The sequence below is a fragment of the Patagioenas fasciata genome, chromosome 9 (genome assembly GCF_037038585.1).
Source record: "Patagioenas fasciata isolate bPatFas1 chromosome 9, bPatFas1.hap1, whole genome shotgun sequence".
In the NCBI taxonomy this organism is placed as follows: domain Eukaryota; kingdom Metazoa; phylum Chordata; class Aves; order Columbiformes; family Columbidae; genus Patagioenas; species Patagioenas fasciata.
Genome location: NC_092528.1, coordinates 31,020,647 through 31,044,239, shown reverse-complemented (window position 1 = coordinate 31,044,239; position 23,593 = coordinate 31,020,647). Strand labels below are relative to the sequence as shown.

The window sequence follows — 23,593 nt, the reverse complement described above, 5'->3', positions numbered from 1 at the left end:
GATTCGGAGCATTTGTTGGGGAGACTGGGGCTGGTTTGGTGTCTGTGGGGGGGTGTCTGCGGGGGTGTCTGCAGGCTCTGTGCGTTCCGCTCTGAGCCACGGCAAAGGCTGTGTGTGAAACCACTGCTCCGAAATGAGTGAAGAGCTGGGAGAACAGCAGGTGTTGCAGTAGACACCAGTACCTTGTGTAGGCTTGTGGCTTGCAATCAAACATTGAATCAAAAATTGAATTTGATATAAAACAGCATGACAAAAAATGGCGCCGTCCAAGGCAGAAATATGAGTGTAATACAGAGTTGGTTGTAGATGTGCTGTTCCTGACATCTCAAAACAAAAACAAAGGGACATTTGCATTAGAAAGTGATGCTTGGATTTGGAATGAACTGTTTATGAACTGCTGTACTTGTTGTAAAATAAAATCAATTTAGCCTCCTAATAGGTGGTGTTGAGATACTGATTTTCCAAGAGAAGAAGGCAGCAGTTACCTGGGGAGCTCGCGCCCTTTGTGCTGCTCTGTGTGTCTGGTTGGCTGGGTGACCCGGGTGACAGCAGCGGGGACGAGAAATCCCAGTGGCACCATCTTAGAGCTCTGGGCTTCTTACGTGCCTGCGAGTCACCGTAGCTCGCTCTGTGCTTCGTACGTGGGAGCTGGGTGGTTGGAGGCATCAGCAGAGGTGAGTACCGCACAACTGGAACCTGTGTACTTCATCTTCCTGTGCGCTGACTGACTCCACGTTTTGAGGGCTTTGTTTTGCAACCTCACTACTGTGAATAAGTTGTTTTATAGAAAGTTGCGGCTGTTTTTTCACGATTATGCTTGTGGTGAGCAGAACAGATGAATGAAGTGTCAGTGTCTAGAATAAAAGCGACTGCTGGAGGCGCAGTGCTGCAGCGTGCAAGAGCCGTGTTCGTGTGGGCTGGCCTTGGCGCCGGAAACCTTCGCCTGCTGAACCACAAAAGAATCAGCTGGGAATCTCGAGTTGTTGTCAAAATCTGTGACAGAATGAACAATGTCCACTAATACAAATTTGAAGTATGTAATGATATATAATTGTCATGATCTCTTTAAGCTACAGACTTTATAAGAGCGTGGCCTTTAATAATTCAAAACCTAAACTAAAAGGAACTTACAGAAGTATTTTTTATGTAACCATTATTTAATGCTTCCACTCTGTCATTACATTCTGTCTGCTTGACAAGGGAGAATGAACTGTTCCTGAAAAAGCTGCTCATGTGGTTAGCAATGTAATTAGAGAACTAGTTATGCAAATGTCACACAAAAATGACCTTTAATGAAGCAATATCAAATGCAAAAGCTGTTACGGTTATGCAGCATGAAGAATAGCTGGAATTGGAATGATTGAAGTGGATCCTGGGCTGGTGACTGTTCAGCTGCCCCTGGGAGGGGCTCCGGCTCGTATGTGACCGAGAAAGGATGAGAACACATGGCCTGTGGCGCAGTGGGGTGTGCGACTGGGGGAGAGCTCGGGAAGGGCGCTGGTTTGAGGCAGCGAGAGCATCTCCTGGTGCGCAGCTCGCAGGCCTGGGGACACCCTGTGTGGCTCTTAATGGACCTTCCATGCTTCGGGGTGGCTGCGCATTAGTAAAGTCGGTGGGACAGCACCAGTTGGGATGAATTCTGTTCAGGTTTAATCTCGCGGCCTTGAAAGTACTTGTTGTAAATCAAAGCACAAGATATATTTTTAAAAATAGCACTGTTCACAGATGGCATAAAAATCTTGTTGGGAAAGATACGCAGTAAAATGACTCTCACTTGTTTGGGACTCGTCTCAGCTTTTCCTTTCTCGCATTTAGCGTGTGTGTAAATAATCACCTCAGACCAGGCTGATTTTACCTTAAAGTTTGGGTCTATGGATGCAGATATATTAAAGAAAAAAGTGTCCTCTGCAGTCTGTTTTTAGTATTTCTTTCTAGACTTTGGTAGGAAAAGGACGGATTGCTGTGTAAGTCTGTGGAGCATCTGTTAGCACTGGTCTCTCAGAACAAGTTAAACAGAGAGCTGTTAGAAAAGATCAGTACAGTCAATATTGCCCTGGGCCTGTGACAGTCGATTTTCCTCAGTGTCTTTATTTTTCATAATGAATTTTGGACCGTTTTTAACATAGATCTCTTCTCATTCTGCTGATGCTAGGATATTTTCGTTGCTGCTGTTGTTTCCTTTTCAGCTGGTGCCATCACTGTTGTCTCATGTAGCTGGGTACCAAACCTGACACAACTGATTGCAAGCTTAGAATTTCTTTTTCCTTGCTGGGAAGGTGTCAGATGGCAGCCCAGGTACCATGTGAGTACCACAGATGTTTATTCTTCTTGCCGAAGCCCCTCGTGTGTCACCAGGCCGCTCAGCATCGCGGCAGCAGCGCCGGGCGGGTCAGTCCGACCCGCGGGACCGCCGGCCTGCGTCAGGAGGGTTCTTCGCGCTTTTAACTTCGAATTTCACGTCACTCTGCCAAAACAATAACAGATCGGTTCATTTTAGGTGGGCAGAATTCAATGTGTCCTCCGTGATTTTTGCCATGGAAACCGAGCGCTTGGCGCCATCAGGACTAGTGTGACTGGTACCGTCGTACTAACAGTGATGATAATCCCCTGCTTTAGATACTGGATAAGGAACGGGTTATTCTGACTGAAACTGGCAATACATTAAAACTGCTCTCTTGTAATTGCAGGCTGAAGCAATGAGTGGTAATAAAGCTGTTTAGGAATTTATTTTTTAAATATTCCACTGAGAATTGAGAGCACACGTCTGTGCTTGCATATCCTTAAAGCCTGGAATAGCCGATGTTTTTACAGCACTCAGCATGTTGATATCCTACTTTGCAGGAAGCAGACACATAGCAGCATTTTGTTGTCTTGTGTAGAATTATAGATTAGAAAGCCACCTAGCCGGAACGCTGTGTTTGTCAATGGCCGAGCAAACGCTCAGCAGGGCGCAGCGGGCGGTGCAGCCGCCGTTCACTGCTTTGCCGTCGCTTCTGAGGACGAGTGGGACTTGGTTTTCCGTGTGACTGTAGATGTTAAGAACAGTCACAAGGGCGTGGAGCTGATCCCCAGGTCTGACGCTGCTAATTTTCTCCCGTTACTTTCCTGAGCTTTTGTTTGCCAACTCTTTGAGGGCGGGCTTTCACTTCCATGTTTTAGTGTCTTTCAGATCACTAGTTTTACTTTTGCCACCAGTAATTTTTGGAGTGCTTTGGAGGGAGGGGGGAAGGGAGGAAAAAGGGATGTAGTAATTATGAATGTATTTGGTTAGATTATGAAGCCTCAAAGCTCATTAAAAATGAGAAACCATGGCAACCTCAACAATACATCCCACACATATTACATCTACCTAACAGTGTGCAAAGTACGTTTAGAAAAGAGAAATTAAGCATAAAGAGAAGGGGAGAAAAAGCATTTACTTTGCTATTTTTACTTCTCAGATCCTGAATATCTATGTACTTGTGCTAGCAGCACTTGTAACTCTTACATTTGGAAAATAAGCAACTGGTTATCAGGCTGAATAATTGATCTCTTCTCTGTACTGTTCTTTATGCTCCAGACACTCTCTGTGCTGTATTTTTAGTACAGGACAGATTCCTCAGTTCTGCAATGAATTTCTGTATGCATTTTATGCCTAACTTCTTTAATATGTTTGTGGCTGATTGTATGAAGTGTTACCTGTGAAGCTCACAGCTTGCTTGGCTGTGCTATGAAGAAATAAAGTCACAAAGGCTGCAGTGACCTTTTGGGAAGCTAAAATGAAGGTAATGCAGTTGCTGCTTTAAAGGTAGAGCCAAAAATAAGCTCCACGTTTGATTTCATGTAATAGGCATTTCAGTCATACTAATTGATACAATTAAAACGTCTTAAAATCTGCATGGCACAGAACAGTTTTCCAGAAAACAGTGGTAGGTGAGTGTTGGTGATGGATGTTAACACAAAAGCCAGCGGGCTGTGGCCTCCATCGGGCCGTGGCCTCCATCGGGCCTTCCTGCTAGAGGTTTGCGATCTCCTGTGTCTGCCACGCTGGAGCTGCGCTGGCCTGCTCAGGAGGCGTTCCCGGATCGCCCTCTGCAACAGGCACTCTGTCACCGTCCAGCATTCCAGGCTTAGCTGTGTTTTCTGTAGAAGCATCTGACTTCAGGTGGGTTGGTTTAGTAAGGCAGAAATTGCAATCCTGATGAGTAAGGCCTAGAAAGTGAATAATCTAAAAATGAGTGAGTGACTGACCTTGCTGACAGCCCAGACCATACTTCCTAAAGGCCGTAAGTAGAAAGGCAAAGGAATAATTTTAATTTGTCATATACTTCCATTTGAAGATCATCGGGGTATATACAGGTGTGTACTTGGTAAGGGTTGCCACTGCCTTTCCAGGAAGATTATTTGGGAGCTCAGGGTTTTGCTTCGGCAGCGGTCGTGCTGTCAGGAGGGACAGGGAGCTGTTGAGAGCCTTTGAGTGCTTGTATCTCCTTCCACACTGAAGGTGAGGAGCAGTTCAGGCCAGGGCAGCGCTGCTAACACAAGTACCTCACCCAACAGGAAGAGAGCGTCCCAGCAAACACGTTACGGGTCTTGGGAATACGATTGTGCCTGATGTGCTTCATGCACTGCCAAACAAAGCCATAGGCGTGAGAAGTGCGATGTTGAAGATGGGCCCTTTCCCCTCTCTGGGTCGTCGTAAGCTCTCTGCACACTCAGCAGATTTTGCGGGAGAGGAAAGGGGCGATTGCAGAAGAGCCAGAGCCCCCAGCCCCACCTGCAGCAGCACCGGCCTCTCCTCCCCGAGGAACACGCGGTACTTGGGAAGTTCCATGTGGGCTGCTCCAAAATGAAACTGTCACTGTGACTGTGTGCGGGAACAAAGACAAGCGGCCTGGGGTCCGCAGCCAGCGCTGGACTGACCCCGCGATGCGGGGACGGCGAAGCCGAGCGTGCGGAGGGAGCAGGGTCAGCAGCAGCGGCTGCGTTAGCGTGGAACGGGTGCCGTTCCGGTCGCCGTGCTGCCCTGCGGGACGCGCTGCTTCCACAGCCCCTCTGCTCCCTGGAGCGTTCTGCGTCCTCCTTGTCCTCCGTCCCCTCCGGTGCCCTGACAGACAGAACAGCTCACGGGGTGCAGGGCTTCCCGGGAGGTCAATCCGTTCTGCAGAAGGAAAGATGCTGGGTCCCCCTTGTAGGCTCTTAGGGTCGTTTGCACAGCAGGAGTGGAAATTCTTGCAAAAGAGGTGGGATTTTACGGTTTCCAGATAATCTATGTAGATATGCATGTATTTTTGTGGATAAGTATGGGAATGTTCATCTATATGTACAGCAAGTGCAAAACCTATATTTAACCAGTAATGGTTAGATGACTCCTAAAATTTCATAGTAAGAAATGAAATTGTTCCCAGGGACTCGAGAAGTCTTTTAGACATGAATGTATGAGACAGAAATGTGTGTGGGAGTGCTGAGCTTGTTGCACGGTACATGCAGTACAATACTGAAATAGCACGTTTGTCACCCTGGAGACTGCCTGCGGACACCGGGAGTTTCTGCCCTTTCTTTGCACTAAAAAATATGAAGTCTATTTTTATACTGAGGTGGTATAACAATCTTGGGCTAAAGGAAACTTCAGGTTGGCATAGCCGCAGGCTCTGAAAGGATATAAAAATGGTATAGAGAGCTCATGGCAAACTGGTTTTCCAAATGCTGTGCATAGGCAGCTAAAAATCCCAAGGCCAAGGTTAATTAATTTTATTTATCTAATGTGCCTTGCGCATGCTGTGCTTATGGCGGCAGCTGGTACGGTGTGAAATGTCGGGGTGCTTTACCAGGCTGCTCAGCGGTGCTGACCCGTCCCACCCCGCTCCAGCCCTGCCCGCCGGTCTGAGTGGCGCTGGGTGCCGAACACACAGCGCGTTCCAATGGGTACAAGCTGAAGAGATTTTATCTCTGCGTGAATTCATAAAATCTGATGATTATTACTCTCTTAATGGCTTCTTTTCAGCAAAAGTCACTATCACACTGTGGCTTTTCAAGGAAGGATTAATTCTGCTTATTTTACTGCCAGCTCCTCATGAAATGGCGTGTTCTGCTCCTTTTCAGAGTGAATAAGGCTTTAATTATAAGGGTGGGCTGCAACTGTAGAACAGGGAGAGAGATGGAGCATTTGGGCCGAGCTGCTCGGTGTGTCCGTGGCCCGTTCTGGTGAGCGTTTGCCTCGGTTTGATCGCGGTGCCTGGGAGCAGGGACAGGTGCTTCTGCAGCAAAACCAGCCCGGCTGATGGGGGCGAAGCCGCCCGCTGCCAGGGGAGCCTGGCTCGCTCTCCAGGGTGCGGTTACCCACTGGTCCAGGCTCTGTGCCGGTGTAAGCCGTTGTAATGTTGGTTACTTCATTATTTAACTACATAGCCAACCTTTTTACGTGTTAATGGTTGTTCAGCTCCGTGGTGTCATATAGTGGAAATAGCACAGGCTGTGGGGAAGCCTTCTGATTCGTCACCTTTCAGTGGGTGACCTTTTGATACTGCCTCGGACCTGCTTGCTTCCCTCTGCCAAGAGCTTTCTGGGGGTTTTTTAAAGTGAGGTTTTTTTCCTGTGGCCTTCTCTGTACTCAGAACTGTGATTTAAGCTGAACGATTATTTCACCTGCTATTGCAGGTGGGGAGTTGTTGATCTGTGGGAACTGTAGTATGTTCTGTCTGCTTTTCCATCCCGTCACTGTTACGTTTCTCTTGGCTTTGCAGTACAGTTTTCCTCCCCTGGCGGCACCGGGCTCTGGGCAGAGGAGGAGCGAGCTCACCCCAGCCCAGCGTGGATTCCAGGCTCTCAAAGGCCACTGCTGGGCTTGAAAGCTTCAATTTAACATCATGATTTTGCTTCAGAATTTTGGAGCGGCCTGGGAGAGCATTTGGCCAAATCTGTAAGCTTGAAATAAGCCAGTTTTGGTTTTCTAGCCGGATACGTGGCTTCTGCTCAGCTCTAGTTTGGGGATCAACCAGGTCAGCACAGTGGGCAAGGCTGATGATTGGTTTCTCTGCAGATGGGTGCTATGAGATGGCACATCCTGGTTAGCAGAAGACAAACAGAGAAATCGTTATGCAATTGTGTGTGGCTAATTACAGGAGTTCATGCTTTAGTATGAACTTGCCTTCGGGATTTTCTTATGTGCATAATTACAGCAAAACACAGTATCTTTGTTCTCTGCTTACTGCACTGGCCTAATAAGCTGGTTAGCAGCCCTTGAATATATCAATATATAAATATATATCAATATATAAAAAGCTGTAGCACGTTTTAGTGTCTTAAGTCCTATGATTTTCCAAATGTGCTGCAGTACATTAGTGCAGCGCAGCTACTGGAATAAATAATTAAGGTGTGCTTGTCAAAATTAATACATTAATTTTGTATGTGTTATTCTTTCTGCTTTAAATTATGCTTATTCCTTTTATGATTAATTCACAAATTTCAACCATTCCTAATGGTGTCGTGTGTGGATTGGAACTATTTTGTATTGTTAGTGTCAGATGAATCAATATTGACATTGAAGATGAGCTATTAGGTGTCTTAATATTATTTCTCTAAAGAAGTACTAAATTACAGTGAGGAGGAGCTTTTATCATTGCGAACAATGACACTTAGGATGGAGCTCTGTGGTTTTATTATTAGTTTATGCAAATGATGGGCCTTGCTGAGCGTTACACGTGGAAATATCTCCAAGTCAGAATGGAATTCCCCTGAGTTAGAGCAGATGAATTTTAGCATTACTGGAGTTGACAAATGTATTGTTTGGAATGAATCACATTGGGCTGTGTTCATCGGGCACAGCTGAATCTATTTACATAAGTGATTTAGAACTATGGTATTTGTTTTAAAGTAAAAATCTGCCTATCCTTCCGTATTAATTACATCAATGCTTGCCTTTATTAGAATAAGAGAAGTAACAGTTTCTAACAGAAAATGTGAGATATCAGCGTATGGACGTGATGATTTTGTATCTGATACGCTGAACTTGATTGACAGCTTGGCTTTTCCCGCCCCTGAGGACTGGGATGGCATTGCGGCAGAGCCAGAGCTGTGGAGGAAACGCGTGTTGGCAGGAGAGGTGGGGTACGTGTTCTGTTAGTCCGGCTCCAGCCGTGTCCGTCGGTCCGGCTCCAGCCGTGTCCGTCGGTCCGGCTCCAGCCGTGTCCGTCGGTCCGGCTCCAGCCGTGTCCGTCGGTCCGGCTCCAGCCGTGTCCGTCGGTCCGGCTCCAGCCGTGTTCCGTCGGTCTGGCTCCAGCCGTGTCCGTCGGTCCGGCCGGCGTGTGTGGGCAGCCCTGGGCTGCCCCGGCTGGGGCCGTTTGGGTTGCACGTGGAGACACAGCCCTTGGGGCAAGATCATAGCTGTGCTGAGATCCAGGCTTGGCTGCTGAAAATGCATCTAATGTTGACAAAAATATTGATGATAAAGTTTATCAATCCTCACAGTTTAACTAGGCATATAGTGGCAGATAATAAATAGTACTTTTAAAAGGAGCAATTTACATGTTGTACTGAATTCAAGGATTAGGCTGTGTTGGTGCTTTCTGCAACCCACAGGTACATCGAGATGGAATATTCAGAATTTGATCTGTATTTTTACAGGGAAGAGGGCCAAGTAAAGGGAAACGAAACCTTTCTCAGGTAGCCCTTAAATGACTCCTCCTCCTCCTCCCCTGTCAACTGTCAAACTAAGAAAAATAATCATTCACAACATTAGAATCCCTGCAGGATCTTTGTGCAGGAGAGGGGCTTTTCCATCGGCCACGGCTGTCCTCTGTGCGAAAACCAGCTTGGGCAGCTGTCCCGGGAAACTCTGGCCTCTAGGACTCCAATGAAAGGTTTGAAGGTTGCGAAACAGGGCGGTGTGGTTTGTGAGCTGCACCCGCGGGGTGGGATTGGCCCCTGCGTCCCACCCGGGGAGTCCTGGAGCCCACGCAGCGGGGCGTGGGGACGAGTCCTGAGGACGAGTCCTGGAGCCCACGCAGCGGGGCGTGGGGACGAGTCCTGGAGCCCACGCAGCGGGGCGTGGGGACGAGTCCTGGAGCCCACGCAGCGGGGCGTGGGGACGAGTCCTGGAGCCCACGCAGCGGGGCGTGGGGACGAGTCCTGGAGCCCACGCAGCGGGGCGTGGGGACGAGTCCTGGGGACGAGTCCTGGAGCCCACGCAGCGGGGCGTGGGGACCTTTGCTTTGGCTCATTTCCTGTTCCTGTGCACAGCTCAAGTTTGAAAGGTGAGTTGGAATGCAAATATGCATTTAGACGTTTAGATACTATTTCTGTTTAAATTGCTGGCATGTTTATCTCTTAGAGAATCAGGAGGAGGAGTGAAAGGGCCACCTGGGATTTGGGTCACTGTGAATCTTGCTTTTTAAAACCTTTTCTTCCTGAGGCAAGATCCTCCCCCCTTCTTTCTCCTTGGCTTTCAGTAGCATTGAGAGCCTCTAACACCGGCTCTTCAGGCGCTAGAGGCAAACTCTTGAGGGCATGGGCTTTTATTTCTTGTGGATATGTGGAACTTTTCTGACATGGAATTACTGTTATGGCACATAATTATGATTGGATGTCTTCATTATATGATTGCATGATATATATAATGAGTAGCACAAGCTTATTTCCTCTGCTCTTTGAATACTGAACTTCTGAGATTAATTAAGCTGATACTGAAAATGCTTTTAATTATATATGCTGCATAAACATCACTATTAAGATCAGATGAGAATATTATTGCCTGAACGGTTTCAGAATGTTTTGAGATACCCACTGTGTATGTTTCGTATTACAGCCTAAAGAACGTGCTGGGTTTAGCTGGGAAAAATCTCCCCAGACAGTGGGTGAAAGGATGGAGAAGTGAGCATTGGTGGGAACGTGGATCAGCTGCCTGGCTCTGCCTGCAGTGCAGGAGAACAAGCTGCTGTCCAACTCAGAACGTTTCATTTTGGTGTGGGCACTGTATTTCTGTGCTTTAACCACCATCAGAGGCATTTCATGCACTTCCTAAGCTGGTGGAAGCGCTTGTGAAGAGACCAATACCTGGCCTTGTGGCGGAGCTTGCGTTGAACTTCAGCTCAGCCATGGACACAAACATCTCTGCTGAAATCCTGCAGGTGAAGGAGGAATCTGCCTTTTAATAACACTGAATGAAGTGATGTACTGAAGGGAATAGAGATCTTGCCACGTGTGACTTTTAGAAGGTACAGTATGAGTTTTTTTGAGACTTGTCCCTATGCCAGAATAATGTAAATGAGGGGGCAGGGTCTGCGGTCACACCGTGCCCGTTCACGTCACCACAGCCGCCCGGTGACCACGGGAGTGCTCATTGCTGACAAGTTGGAAAAGCCGCATTTCCATTTTTTAGCACCGTTTTTCTCCTGCTGCTCTTGGAGGCTGTTTGCAGTGGTGGCACCCAGGCAGAGAACGATGCGTTGTATTAATGCAGCATCTTTGCCTCACCCACTGGGTGCAGGTGCCTGACACGGTTCAACTGGCTTTGCGTGGCTTGCGGGCTCACTTTTTAAAGATCTCCCTAGTTACATCTTTGATGCCCTTTCCAAGGATATATTTTTGTGTGCCTGCAGAATGCTGACAGAATAAACTTTGATTGTTTAGAATACCATTTGTTCTTTTGTGTCTCAGCAGACCTGAAAGCTTGAGCAGGAATTCCAGCTCTGTGGCCTGCTCTGCTTTGTGCTGCCGTCCTCACACATTTGTGCAGCTTCCCTGTCCCTCCTACAATGGGCATTTTGTGTATGGAGTGCTCAGGAAAATTGACTCAGTTCTGTTTTCTTTCACTAGTCATTTACAGCCGTCTGAAATGGATGTGTGTTTGCAGCAAAGAACAACTCAAATTCACTAATTGATGCACAAATACACTCATTTACATGCAATTTTGGTTTTTCAGAAGTGCATCTATTTGCATAAATAAAACCTCTCTCCCAAATATTAGTGTGAACAAAAGCAGTTTTCATGGATGCCAAAGAAAAAAGTGACTGAATAGAAAAGCCAATGCAGAATTTGCATAATAGTTCCTAATTGTTTTCCTTGCTGTTAGCCTGTCTCCGCTAAATAGGTGGTGCTGCTTGCTGTTCAGTGTCCGGCTGCCGTTTGCGGTGGTTTTGGAGCTCAGCGGGCGCCGCTGGCCGAGGACGCGGCCGTGCCCCTGCCGCACCGCTGCACAAAGGTGCGTCCTTGTTGTGGTCGGCTTGGCCAGCTCTGGTTTAATGTGCCGTTCTTCTAAAGTATCATTGCGAAAACCTCCGGAGGGATTATGGAGCACTGTTGAAATCAGGAATAGATAATAAACCTCCCTCTACCTGGCTCAAGTATATTTAATCCATTTCCTTCATTTAGAGATGTAGGGAAAGATCTAACATGCTTTTATTGGTTTTCTTGGTATTCATTGCAGTGTTTTTTCTTTTAAAATGTAGTAGTCAATGTGGCTCAAGACCACAAAATAAGATGAAGCTATCAAGCATCTTCAGGAAACAGAAAGCAGCGTTGGGTTTTCTGGACAGAGGTTTATTTGATAGAGAACTCTATTGATTCTCCATATAAAGAGAAGGAATGAGACTAAGCCAAATACGTTTTATTCTGGAACAAAAAGGATGATGGTTTTATTTCAAGGTTGCGGTGGTGCGCTCATAACTGCACTGTTAACAAGTGATTGCTGCATCGTGGTGGGGTCAGAGATCTCCATGCGCCCTGCGCGAGAAGCGGAGGGGACGGGGAGGACGGGACCAGCCGTGCTGCGCCCTAAACCGCGGCAAAGGGCCGGGCCTGCGGCGGAACACTCGGCGTCAGCTCACAGCGTGTGCTGGGAAATGATCGAGTAGCCGTTCAGATCTGTGAGCTGGAAAAGTGTTGTGAAACACAGTAGGGAGGAAAAGTCAAACCACCCGTTTGGAGGTTTCTGTCAGGAAATCTAGCCAGGACCACCTTTAAGCTCAGCTTGTCTGGGAGTGTGGAGTGAAGTCCGGTTTGTGATAGAACAGCTACTAACAGAACTTCCTTTCCTAAGGGGAGGGTGTGGGGAAGCCAACCCAACAAAAAAAAGCCCATCACACACACAAACCAAATCAAACCACCCACCCGACCAAATGACAGCACCAACAAAGGAAGAGGGGAGTTTTGGCCAAGTTTGATTTCCAAAGCAAATTGCAAAGATTCACAGTTATTCTTCAGAGGAACGCGTTGGATTTTTATTTTAAAGACCAGCCTCTAGAGAGGATGTGCTGTGTTTGTATAAGATTTATAGAAGTGCGTATAAAGAGAGAAGAAAACAGAGTATCTGCATCGTTGTATGCTCTTCTCATCCTGTATTCTGACAATACTGTATTTGGGAATGCAGTATCCCATTCAGTGGTGCTCATCCCCTCAGATGCAGCATTGCTGGGGAAGCTGGTGTTCTTTACAAAGAGCTCTTGTTTCGGGAGCGCCGGGTTTGGTTACTCAGCCTGGGGCTCAGTGGACCCTGGTCGGGCTCTGCTGCGTCCTTGGCCCCATCAGCTGTTCTCTTTGGGAAGGGAAGGGAAGGGAAGGGAAGGAAAGGGGGTGCTGTGGGGCAGGCAGAGAGGATCCCATCACCGCCTCTTTGCACTGGGGATCCTTAAGGTGAGTGAAAGACCGGCAGATGACCCAAGTGATACTGCTGGCTCTCTGTGTTCGTGGGGTATAGAGATGCCATCAGTGACACCTTTGGTCTCACCTATAGCCACATGCATGATTGCAGCCCATTTTTGGGGGAGAGAGCTTTCCTTCCTCATCTGTGCCTTTCTTCCTCTCCCTCGCCTGCGCTTCCTGCTTTTCACAGCCCTGGTTCTAAAGAATTTCAGGAAGTGAATTTATTATCAGTCTCGACAGCTGTTTCTCCAGCTCGCCCTTTCTGCAGCCAGTCTGTTTCCGCTCAAGACGCGGTGCCCCTTTCCGCTTCCGCGGCGGTGACACAGACCCTCTCTGGGCAGCGCCGCAACTGCTGTCGGACACATCTTTACCATGTTCTGCTTGAACGTGTGTTGCCGTGTTCCTGTCCTTTCAGGAAAAGTTTGACATTGTGCTTTCCTTTGGAAGAAATGTGTCTCTGTTGAAAAGGAAACATATTTTTCTTTTACAAAAGCGTGTCTTGAGCGAAAGCACAGGAGAGACAGAGTGGTGAGGCTGGAGATGTGGCCGTATGCTGGGTCTGGTACCCTGCGCTGTGTCCCTGTGCAGCCCGGGCACTGCGACCGTGCCGCGGGTCCCGGCGTGTCCCCGGGTGGGGGCCCTGGGTCCCGGCGTGTCCCCGGGTGGGGGCCGCGGGTCCCGGCGTGTCCCCGGGTGGGTGCCGTGGGTCCCGGTGTGTTCCCGGGTGCCCGGGCCGCGGGTCCCGGCGTGTCCCCGGGTGGGTGCCGCGGGTCCCGGCGTGTCCCCGGGTGGGTGCCGCGGGTCCCGGCGTGTCCCCGGGTGGGTGCCGCGGGTCCCGGCGGGTCCCCGGGTGGGTGCCGCGGGTCCCGGCATGTTCCTGGGTGCCCGGGCCCCGGGTCCCGGCGTGTCCCCGGGTGGGCACCCCGTGTCCCCGTGCGCGCAGGGCGGTCCCAGATCTCTGTGCAAGTCTTTCCTTGGCAGGTGTCAGAGCATTTATCAAAAGAAAAAGGGTTAGCGACGCCATTCCCGGTGTGCGGAGGGAGAAATAAAGCAGGAAAGGGTTAAATTTCGAGGGAAGAAACAGCAGAGTGCAGGATGAGATTCACGTCTCCTGAGAGTGATTTTTCTGCTACTCTCTTACATTATAGTGCCATTTATCATGATCCTTTTTTAGAAATATATGGTGAATTGCAGCAGTAGAGATGAGGTTTAATTTGTTTGTTGGCTGGTGACTTTCATCGCTTTTTGTTGGTTGCCTTGTCCAAAGTGCCAAAAATATTTGATGCAGTCTCTTTTTCTAGAAGATATTTCTAAGCTATTATTTGGAAAACATCAAAGATGAGTAAATCAGTTGAGCTTATTTTGTTTTGTTGTCATTTAGCAAAGATCAGTGTGAAGGCTTCACTGTGCAGTTTTGAATTTAGCGTAGATAACAAAGAGATCCGTGAATCTTTTTACAGTTTGTGTCTGGCAGAGGTCACCATCCTGTTCACCTTTTGGGCCAAGGGGGCGTTGGGCTTGTTTGGCGTGGAGGGGTGTGCAGGGTGTACCGGGAGGCACCAGCTCCAAACTCCGCGGGAACCCACGTTCTCCAGATAGCAAACCACATTGTGTTGCTTTATTCTCCTCATTCAGCAAACACACCTTGAAGCATGAAAAAGTTGTTATGTAAAAATCAAAATTTAGGAAGACAGTATTGGAAAGATTGATCATCCTGTGCTTCATCGTAGTGATTTTGTGTGATGAGGTGTGTTGTGTGTGTTTACACCTCTGCAAGCCGGTTCTGTTCCTCTTGCTCCTTACTTCTGGTCTGAACCAGATGCGTCTCTAATCTGTTTAGCAAATCTAAAATCCTGGAGACTAAGCACAAACTTGTTCTTCTTGTGAGGATGTATCTTGGCTTCCCTTCTTTGGGATATCTGGCTTAAAGCAGCCCATTGAATTCCACCCGTTCTCTTCCTAAATCTCTGGTTTCTTGTGTGCTTCGATGACAAATACCATCAGAAACCTGTAGCAGGAATAACAGGGTAAGTAAAGACATTCAGATTAAGGTCTCACGACACCTTTCTCTTTTGTCTGTATGCCAGTACTATAAATTATCGTTATCATAATTAAACAAAAAAGGCACTGTGTGAATTTTACATTATATTCTCTCAATGATGCTGGAGAAACAATATGCATGAAATCAACTTTGATAATAGCTGTAAAGTCACTGCTGCTTTCACAGCAGCTTTTACAGCTTGTGGTGGTTGTGCGTTCATACTGAATTCATCTCTTGCTTTTCAGTTCATGGTCTGTTTAGAGGCTATAAAATGAGTATTTACAGTGATGCGTTTCTAATTCCTGCAGCCGTTGTTGTGCTGAGATTGAGGTCATTACCTCATCTTAATTTTGCTTGTCCTGGAGTGTCGTGAGGTTCATCTTGCGTGTTTCAGGGGATGTGTAAAGTTCCCTCTGAATTTACTGGAAAGGACAGGTCTTAAACATTTATTTATGGTTTTTTTGATTGCAGGTTTGTAGTTCTGCTGAGATGGCAACAATTGACATGCTTCCCGAATAATCCTCGAGTTAACTGGACCTCTTGCTCTGCCTTATCACATGCTCAAGGTAATTTCAAGATGTACAAGAGGTAAATGTATTTTGGGGGGTTTCAAAGCCTTATTTCTTGAGTTTTGAAACCATCTGTAGACAACACAATGTCATCATACAAAGCGATGCATAGTTTAGACCCAGTTTTGTAAAAAATACTGTATATATAGCTGGAACCAGTCTGTAAATGCTGACAAGGATCTTGTGGAGCCTTTGTGCAAGATAATTGCTGCTGGCATATTCATGTAATGAAACGTGCCTTCCTCTGGGAGGAACGACGCCTTCCGTTGGACCTTTGATGTGTTTGAGGTGACAGTCGATGATGTGGTTTAGGTTCCTATTTTGGATGGTTTTTTCCTTGGAAAGTGGGAAATGCAGTGATGTTTCTGCCATGGCTGTCGGGCTTGGAGGCGTTAAGAGCGATAACTGACCTGTTTGTGTGTGGGATGGAAGTGAGCTTTTCCTGTAAACAAACAGCTGAGCGAGAACACATAGGAAATAACCGCAAAGGGTGATAGCTGTGTAGCTTGTGAACAAAGCAGCCCATTGCATGGACCTGTTTGGAAAAACCCTGCAAATGCTGAAGCTCCAGCAGCAGGATGGGGCACAGGACAGAGGGGCTGCAGGAGCTGCTGGCTCCCCTGCGTCGCCTCGTGAAGTGTGAGCTGTCTGAAATCACCCTGCTCGCGTGCATGAGAGTCACACAGGCACAACGTGCTCCTGCGGTCAGGTGGTGGAGCTGGGGCGTCTGTGGGGCGTCTGGAGAGGAGCGGTGTCACACAAGAGGGAGAGCGCGGCTGGTAGGCCAGGAATACCGTGTATGACGTGGGTGAACTCAGCGGTGTTCTGGGGTTTGTTAACATTTCTTCTTATTGTTTGGTTCTAAACAAAATAATCTCTGTCTCCTGAAGACCTCTAAGTGTTGAACATGAACATGCTGTTTTCTGTGGCAGACGTTTGTGGATGTTCTGGACAGACGCTGCTCTGTCATCTCCAAGTGGCTGTGCCGCCCGTTCCAGCCCCGCTGCTCCGGGTGCACGAACGCGTTCCCTGCCCAGCCGTGCTGGATCTGCCTCCCCTGCAGAATGGCCAGAAATACTCAGCTAAACAGGCGTAAATTCTCATTGCACTTATTGTAAAGGTGCTTTACTTTTCATAGTTACTGGTAATTGCTAGATAGAGCAAAGGTTGTCATAAGATCAGAACAAGATGTTTAATTAGTTTTTATATTAATCTCTTCCCATATTAGAGGTGATAAATGTATGCCCTTTGAAGCGCACTTCAGTGATGAACTGAAACCAATGTGTAAAATAACTGCGGTAATATGCGCAGTTCTCAAGCTCTGTCTCTGTTCTCCAGCGTCTCTCATTGCTCTTCCCTGCTTTCTGTTGGCAGACGTGGAATGGTGACCAGTGACACCAGTGCAGAGAGGGGCAGAACTGGGAGATATGATAGTGTGTAGTGGTTGGAACAGGGATGGGGTTTACAGTATGGCATGGTTCGCTAGGCTATTTTATTTAAATTACTGGGTTGGAAAGCCCTGGTTTTGTGGTGAAGAATCAAAACGAATGACTAGACGCTAGGTCTTAAGGGTTATCACGCTAAGTACTTACACAGGGATTTGCAGGGGAAATGAGGGAGAAATTTTCAAAGGATGTCAAGAAAGCGGGAGCGATGAGGGGATGTGTCACCTTTGCAGCCTGTCCTGTGCCGCGGGAGAAAAATGGTGACAAACTTTCAGGAAACTTTGGACCAACTCTTAATTCTATGAACGAGCAAGTGAGTCTCTGCTTCTTATTGGCAAGGGTTACACTCCAGTAAACCTCTGGGCCCTGGTAATGTCAGAGCTGCTTTCTGCTGGCGTGGGGACCCTCGAGCCGTCCGCGCTCACCCTGCTGTTCACATCTGCTCCTGTGTGCCCATCTCCTTTGGGGGGATGTCACTCACCTTGCTTCCCTGAGAAACTGCTGTGTGCAGTGTTTTCCTCCCATAGCAATTAGCTTTTAAGATTCTAAGATACTTCTGCTTTAGATCAAGGTGCTCCCGTGGCAGAAACAGTTGAGATTTAAGTTTTTATTGATCCAATATTTTTCTGTTCTGATCGAGTCTTAACACGAGTGCTAGAACTGAGCCAGCTCGCTCTTAGAATGCCATGCTCCTGGCCGTACCGGAGGTCTTAGTTTTGTTGGTTGGTTTGGGGCTTTTTAAAAACGTTTAGTTTTCTGTCCGGAGCGACAGGCTGGCGTGAGCGTGCGGAACACGCAGCCCCGGGCCTGCCCGCGCGTCACCCAGGAGCAGTTTCACGTGTGTGGGATCGAAGTGACCTCTCAAGCCGTAGGTGACTGTGTGGTGTCCGGGGCCCGCAGGGGCTGGGCCGCTGGGCTCTGCGGTCGCTCAGTGCGGAGTTTGGGTGCCCGCGACCCAGCCGTGCTCCCAGCTCTTCTATATTTGAAAAGAAATACCTGCCGTGCAGTGATTCCATGTGCAATTACATACGCATCGGATCTGTAGCTATAGATCATTCAAGCTTGCCAATGATACATAAGAATGAATTCCAGATGTAACTGTTACCTTCTTTTTCAAAGGGAATATGTATTTATTTTGTTATTTTAAAATTATAGGAATGGTTTTATGACTCACGCTAACTATTATTAGCAGTACCAAGGGAAAATGGGAGGAAAAAGAAGAATTTTGAGCCAGGGCCTGAATCTGCGTTATTTTTAGCACTTTTTCAAGTTACTATTCATAACTGCCAGCAACTGACAAGCAGGAGAAGTACGGTGTGAATCAAGATGTTCACTTGTCATCTGCTCGCGTTTTTCATGAGTGAGTTGACACACAGATGGTTGCGTTGCTGCTGGTGCTGCCGAGCGCTGTGCACAGCCTGGCTGAGCGCTCACCACGGCCTGCCCGGGGCCTCTGGATAAACCGGCCCTTACATGGATCCCCGTGGAGCCCAGCCCGAGGCTTCCCCCGCTGGTACCATGGATAGGACATCCTGACGCGTGCTGGTTCTCTGGGACGAGTGCGCTTGTTTATAGTGGGTCAAAAATAGCTAAAGGAGGAGTTTCCAACAAAGCAAGCAGTATTCCTTCTGTGTTCCTTCAGTGGGAAAATAATGATGAAAGCATGGTTCATGTCTCAAGTCGTGTGGACCCATCCTGCGTGGGTCCAGGCAATGGGAAGAAGGGAGCAAGATCCTGAGCTGCAAAACATTCGGGATGACTCCAGATAAGGATTTATTACACACTCCTGTTAGGGCAGTTTTATCTGAACTGTTTCAAATGCCACTTGACGGTTTGGATTTAGTGCTGGCTTGGGGCTTCCACATTTTGTGTGGGCTGGTGGGGCGAGGTTTCCGTTGCCTCGGCGGCTTCCAGAGGGCTGTTATCCCACATGCCTCGGCAGCTGCATCGGGGGAGAACAAGAAAACGTGTTGTATTGCAGATCGTAGCTGTGCTCCGATTTTACTGGATTGTGAAAAACACTCGTTGGACATTCTCCTCTGTGAATCAAGTTAGCATAAAAACACCTCGACAACAGCTGTTGCTTCATTTAGAAATAACAAATAGACTTTACAGTCTGAGACATTTTCCTCCCTAAGTCAACTTATATTCTTAATACAGTTCATAAATGACGGTAAGGGTTGCTGCTAGTCCTCAGAGCTAATGAATTGGATTTTAAACTCCACATTTGCTACAGCTTGTGACCTTTAATTTAGAAGATAAATGAAATGTGGAAAATGGGTGGAGAAACAGTGTTCCCCTACTTCCACTCACTTGTTTGATGGTGTGCTAGGGACCGATCTTTTTAAAAGGTTGGGCCTGCCCAGTAAAAACCTGCCCTTGTAGTTGGATTTCTGATGAAATCAGGGCGGATGAGAGCCATGGAGGTGCTGCTGGGCGTTCGCCTGCTGCAGCCGTTCTCCTCATCAGCGCACATACCGTTTGGTCATGGTCACCCTGTTCCAGCAGAGCAGAGCAGACCAGGCGCTTCCAGAGGGGTCAGCGGGTTGGGTGGAGCAGAGCGGGACAGGCAGTGTCCCCTGCGGTGACACCGCTGTCCTGGAGCCCCCGTGCTCCGTCCCGTCCCCCCCGAGGTGGGTGCGCTGTCCCGAGGTGCCCCCGCTGCTCAGCGCCCTCCTCCTGCACATCTGCTGCCCCTCCAGACCTTGGAGAAGGTTCTTGACAAGTGTTGGATTGCAATGGCTCATTTTGTACCCCTTTTGTGTGTGCTGGTGATCACACGCGTGCTCCGGGGCCTCGGGGACACCCGCTGTCCCACACGTGGCCTCCCAGGAGGCTCCGGCACTCCCCAAACTTCCACACGGTACCGAGTTCAAAGTTTTGGTTTGTGTCGCTGTTTCTCCACCCGCCTCTGGTCCCCAGCCCTGCAGGCTCTTGTCGGTGTCCCCTGAGGAAAGCCTAAAGAGTTGACAACCTGGCATTTTTTCCTGCTGGTCTGTAACTAAACTCCTAAATATGGGTCAGGGTCTGACTTTGCTTGTTTTCTAATAGCCTCTTTATTATTTTGGCACCGTTTTCCACCAGTGTATTAGCTTACCATTTGTAGCCTGTTAGCTATTGTAGATGCGATTGACTGTTCATTCAGACAATATGTGAATTGCGATCAGTAAAATGTAGCCTGAATTCCTGTGCAGCACGGGTGGCTCTACACGACCATCCTGAAGTTTCACACTCTCTAATGCTCAATCTAGCACACCAGAATCCCTTCTCGTTAACATGAGGTGTCACCCTTGCCTATTACGTGGCTTTTCGTGGTTTTTAGATTTACCTTGCTTGGCTCTTAAGACTCGTACTTAGCCTACCAGTCTGGTTCTCAAGCAGTCGCAGAGCTTTTCTGCTTCCGTCTGAATTGTAGACACAGTGAGTAAGGAGACACAGTAAGAAAACATCCAGAGCTGCTAAGGTTGCAGAAGCCAAGCAAGGTCAGTCCTGTGCCCGTGTTCATTGTGATGTTCTTGGGGGAGGAAAGTAAGCTAAGCAATTGTGAAGACATACCAATGGTTATACAGTATGAGAACTGGTGAAGCAGTGATTTCATCAAGTTTGAATGGGTAGTTTCCCCTCGTTTCTCAACCTGGAGGCAACGAGATTTCAGAAGATGAGAGCAGTTCCAGTGAAAAGTTACTGACAGTTTAATAGAGAGAATAAATCTGTGGTTGCAACACTCACAAGAGCACAAGTGGTTGCATTTGTTATTCTGATAATAGAAGCAGTATTGTCAAAAATACCGGTGGTGGGAAAGCTCTTGTGTGTGCTATCAATGGGGAATTTTCTGAGGAAAATGACAGCCTTTGGCTGGTGCCTGGAGTGGAATGGTTTTGTTTTCATTGGACACCGTTGTTCAAGACAGCTTTCAGCATTTATAGTTTGACACTTAAACCCGAGTGTTCATTGGGGACAGTGCGAATGGGCGATTCCGCCGTTGGCAAACAGCGCTCGCAGCGTCCAGCCCAGTTCCTGCTGCTCTGGATTCAAGTCGCTGCTGTTCTTCACCTTCCCGAGGTTGGTGTGAAGCCCACGGCTGGCGGTGTCCTGCCGGGAACACGGGTGACCGGGGCTGCCCAGTGCAGCGGTGGGACAGGAGGACATGGAGCGGGGCGGGAGCGCTCGCTGTGCCGGGGGCTGCAGCAGCTGGAGTAGAACAGAACAGACTAGAACAGAATATCAAAACTTCCCGCTCTTACTGCCTAGAAAAATCATGCTGAAGGAGAATGTTCATTCTATACCTCATGTACATTTAAGTGCTGATAGATGAGAATAATATCAGAAAGAAAAGCTTTAAATAATCCATGATGTGTATGCAGTATGAATTTCTTCAGTGAGCAGGATCCACTCCCATGCCTGAAGGAAATCACAATGGATTGGCATACCAGTATTCCTGTGTTTATCAAAAATGCTCATCAACACGAGTGCTTGTAAAATAACTGAAACGCACACAGAACACAGCGATACAGTTCACCAGGATGCATAACGTAGGAATATGCCCATCATGGGCTTCTGGATAGCGAACAAATCGGTGTCACTTTTGTCCACAAGGTAGACGAGGACACTGTGAAAAGCATTCACACGTTTTTCCATCTTCGAGCTGGGTGTCTTCAGTGGTACAGAAACTCAAGTGTGTTAAGTACTCGTATGAACTATTTTAAACACAGCGCTTCTTTTTGTCTGGATTTGAAATCCAAATGTGTCACAGCAGAACGCTCTTGGTAAATACAGTGTTCCTACAGTAACGTAGCTGTGTGGCAGAACACGTTACGTTTTGGCTCTGCATTGTGAATGAGCTGCGCAAAGGTGGCCCGGTTGTTGGTGCCCAGTTCCTGTGACACACTGGAGTGCCGTGGCGTTCCGTGGTGTTCCAGCTGCGTGCGCGCAGGGGGTGCCTTAGTCCCAAGGGCGGCTTTTCCTCTGGGTGAGCGCTGGCAGGAAGCGCTGGGTCAGGATGGCACAGACCAGCACGTAGGTCTTGTGGGGAGGTTTTCTCTGAAGTTGGCTGTTTTTTCCTGTTGTGAGCCTCTGGCTGACACGGCCCCTGCGGTGACACGGGGACCGGCCGCCCGCCGCTGCGGTCCCTCTGCGCTGCAGGACATGGCGAAGCTTCCTGACCGACGGGGCTGCTGTGCTGCCTGATGAAGCACCTGGAAGCTGCGAGGCCTGGTTTTGGTGCTGCTGGTGCTGTGCAGGGATGAACCGTCTGGGCCCAAACGTTCCTGCAAACAGCCCGTTCCTCATTCTGTGCCGTTCCATCGTTGACACGTAGGTGATGTAAAGCAATCAAAAAAGCCGCATGAGAAGTCAGATGACTTTTGTAGCGGACGTGGGATAACAGATGTGTCTTGTTGCAATTCAAATTTATCAGCTTTCTGTGTTTCAGGGCATATCAATCCTGTTCCTCAGACACGTGTATTACTTCAGCGTTTCCTAAGCAGTTTTCCTTAGACACAGCATCTCTCGGTTCCACGGGACGCTTCAGCATTTACAGAGTGCGTTTCCTTCCTGTCGCACATCCTGGAGCTGTTTCTTCAGAGACAGATTGTTTGAGTTTCTGCAAACCAAAGAACGTTGGGTGCTGCAGCAGAATCGCTGCAGCCGCCGTCACACGGTAATTCTGGCCGCACACGCCACATTCTGTTCATTTCTTTCACCTTCCAAAAGCTATTTGGAAAGCACCCTAGGAGCGCTTTAAAAATGTTCACATGTTGTCAGTCAGGATGTTGTCAGAACTGTTCATTTGTCCTTTCTTGCTTACTTGAAGCTTAGAATTGATTAAAAAATGGAGCTGTTCCAGAAGCTTGTAAATACTGACAGGTTTCTCACTGCTGCCTCTTCCCAATAGGTTTGGCCCAACTTAAGAGCAGCAGCCAGATACCCAGGTAGCTGATGTACAGAACAGACCTTTCTGCCTGTTGGCATCTCCGTTCCACGCTGGAACACATCCTGCGCACTTTGGAGTGCTGTTCCACGTGCTGCTGCGGTATTTTTGTGCAGAAAACGAGCTCTTTGGGAGCGCTGGGATGCTGGCGGTGCCAAAGCTCGGCACGGCTGCACCGCTGCTGCTGCTCTTCCCTGCGGGCTCGGGGGCAGCGGGACCCCCGTGTCCCTCAGGCACCCTGGCGTCTCGTCTGCTCCCACACAGACAGGAACGTGTTTTCAGGGCTGAAGCTTGCGGCTCACTGAACGGATTGGAGGTGGCTTCCTTTCCTCTCTGTGGGGAGAATGGACAAGACTTGCTTGCCTTTCTAAAACAGTTAAGAGAACAAGGGTGGAAACTATGAAATGGGCAGAAAATAATCATGCAGGGTAACGCCCTTAGTAAGATATGCAATAATATTATCTGCTGTGAAAGCAACGTCTACAACAATTGAACTACAAAGGGATAGTGTTGTTTAGGAAGCTCCGACGTACTTGTTGACATAGCAGTGGGCGCTGTAGGAGAAAAAAAGCCCAACTTTCTTTGAACAGTCCTCTTACTGTTAGAACCCATGTGCTGTCCAGGAGAATCCATGTGATGTTTTTGTCAGTGTCGATAGAAGCTGTGGCAGAAGCTCTGGAAAAGCTGCTAGAATGGATCCCTTTCACATGAAGTGGATCCTCCCCACTCTGATGCTCTTCAACTTGACATCTGAAGGGACGTTCCAGAGCAGCTGTTGCAGAACAACCACGGCCTTCAGCGGGACGCCCAGCAGCCTCCGCAGGACACTGCAAGGAAGCAGCGTTACCCATCACGCATCATCCGTACCTTCCAACCCACCGCTCTCCGCTGCCACAGCAGGGCTGAGCTCACAAGTTGGGCACAGCAGAAAGGACAGCGAGGGCTTTATTTGTTGTTTATGTCACTGGTAGCTACCGAAGGAAAACAGCTGGGT

The 23,593-nt window shown here is 48.3% G+C and overlaps 1 protein-coding gene across 3 annotated transcripts in view; it reads left to right on the top strand.

Moving 5' to 3' along the window:
- RAP2B (RAP2B, member of RAS oncogene family) overlaps positions 1-23,593 on the top strand; it is a 90,010-nt gene that overhangs the window by 44,220 nt on the left and 22,197 nt on the right. For 2 of the 3 annotated variants that reach the window (XM_071812786.1, XM_071812789.1), the window contains exon 2: positions 15,128-15,222. In XM_071812786.1, coding sequence (XP_071668887.1) covers positions 15,128-15,222 — 95 coding nt within the window. Of the gene's footprint in view, positions 1-15,127; positions 15,223-22,101; positions 22,330-23,593 lie in introns of all 3 variants that reach the window. The other variant, XR_011740568.1, reaches the window with a different exon arrangement.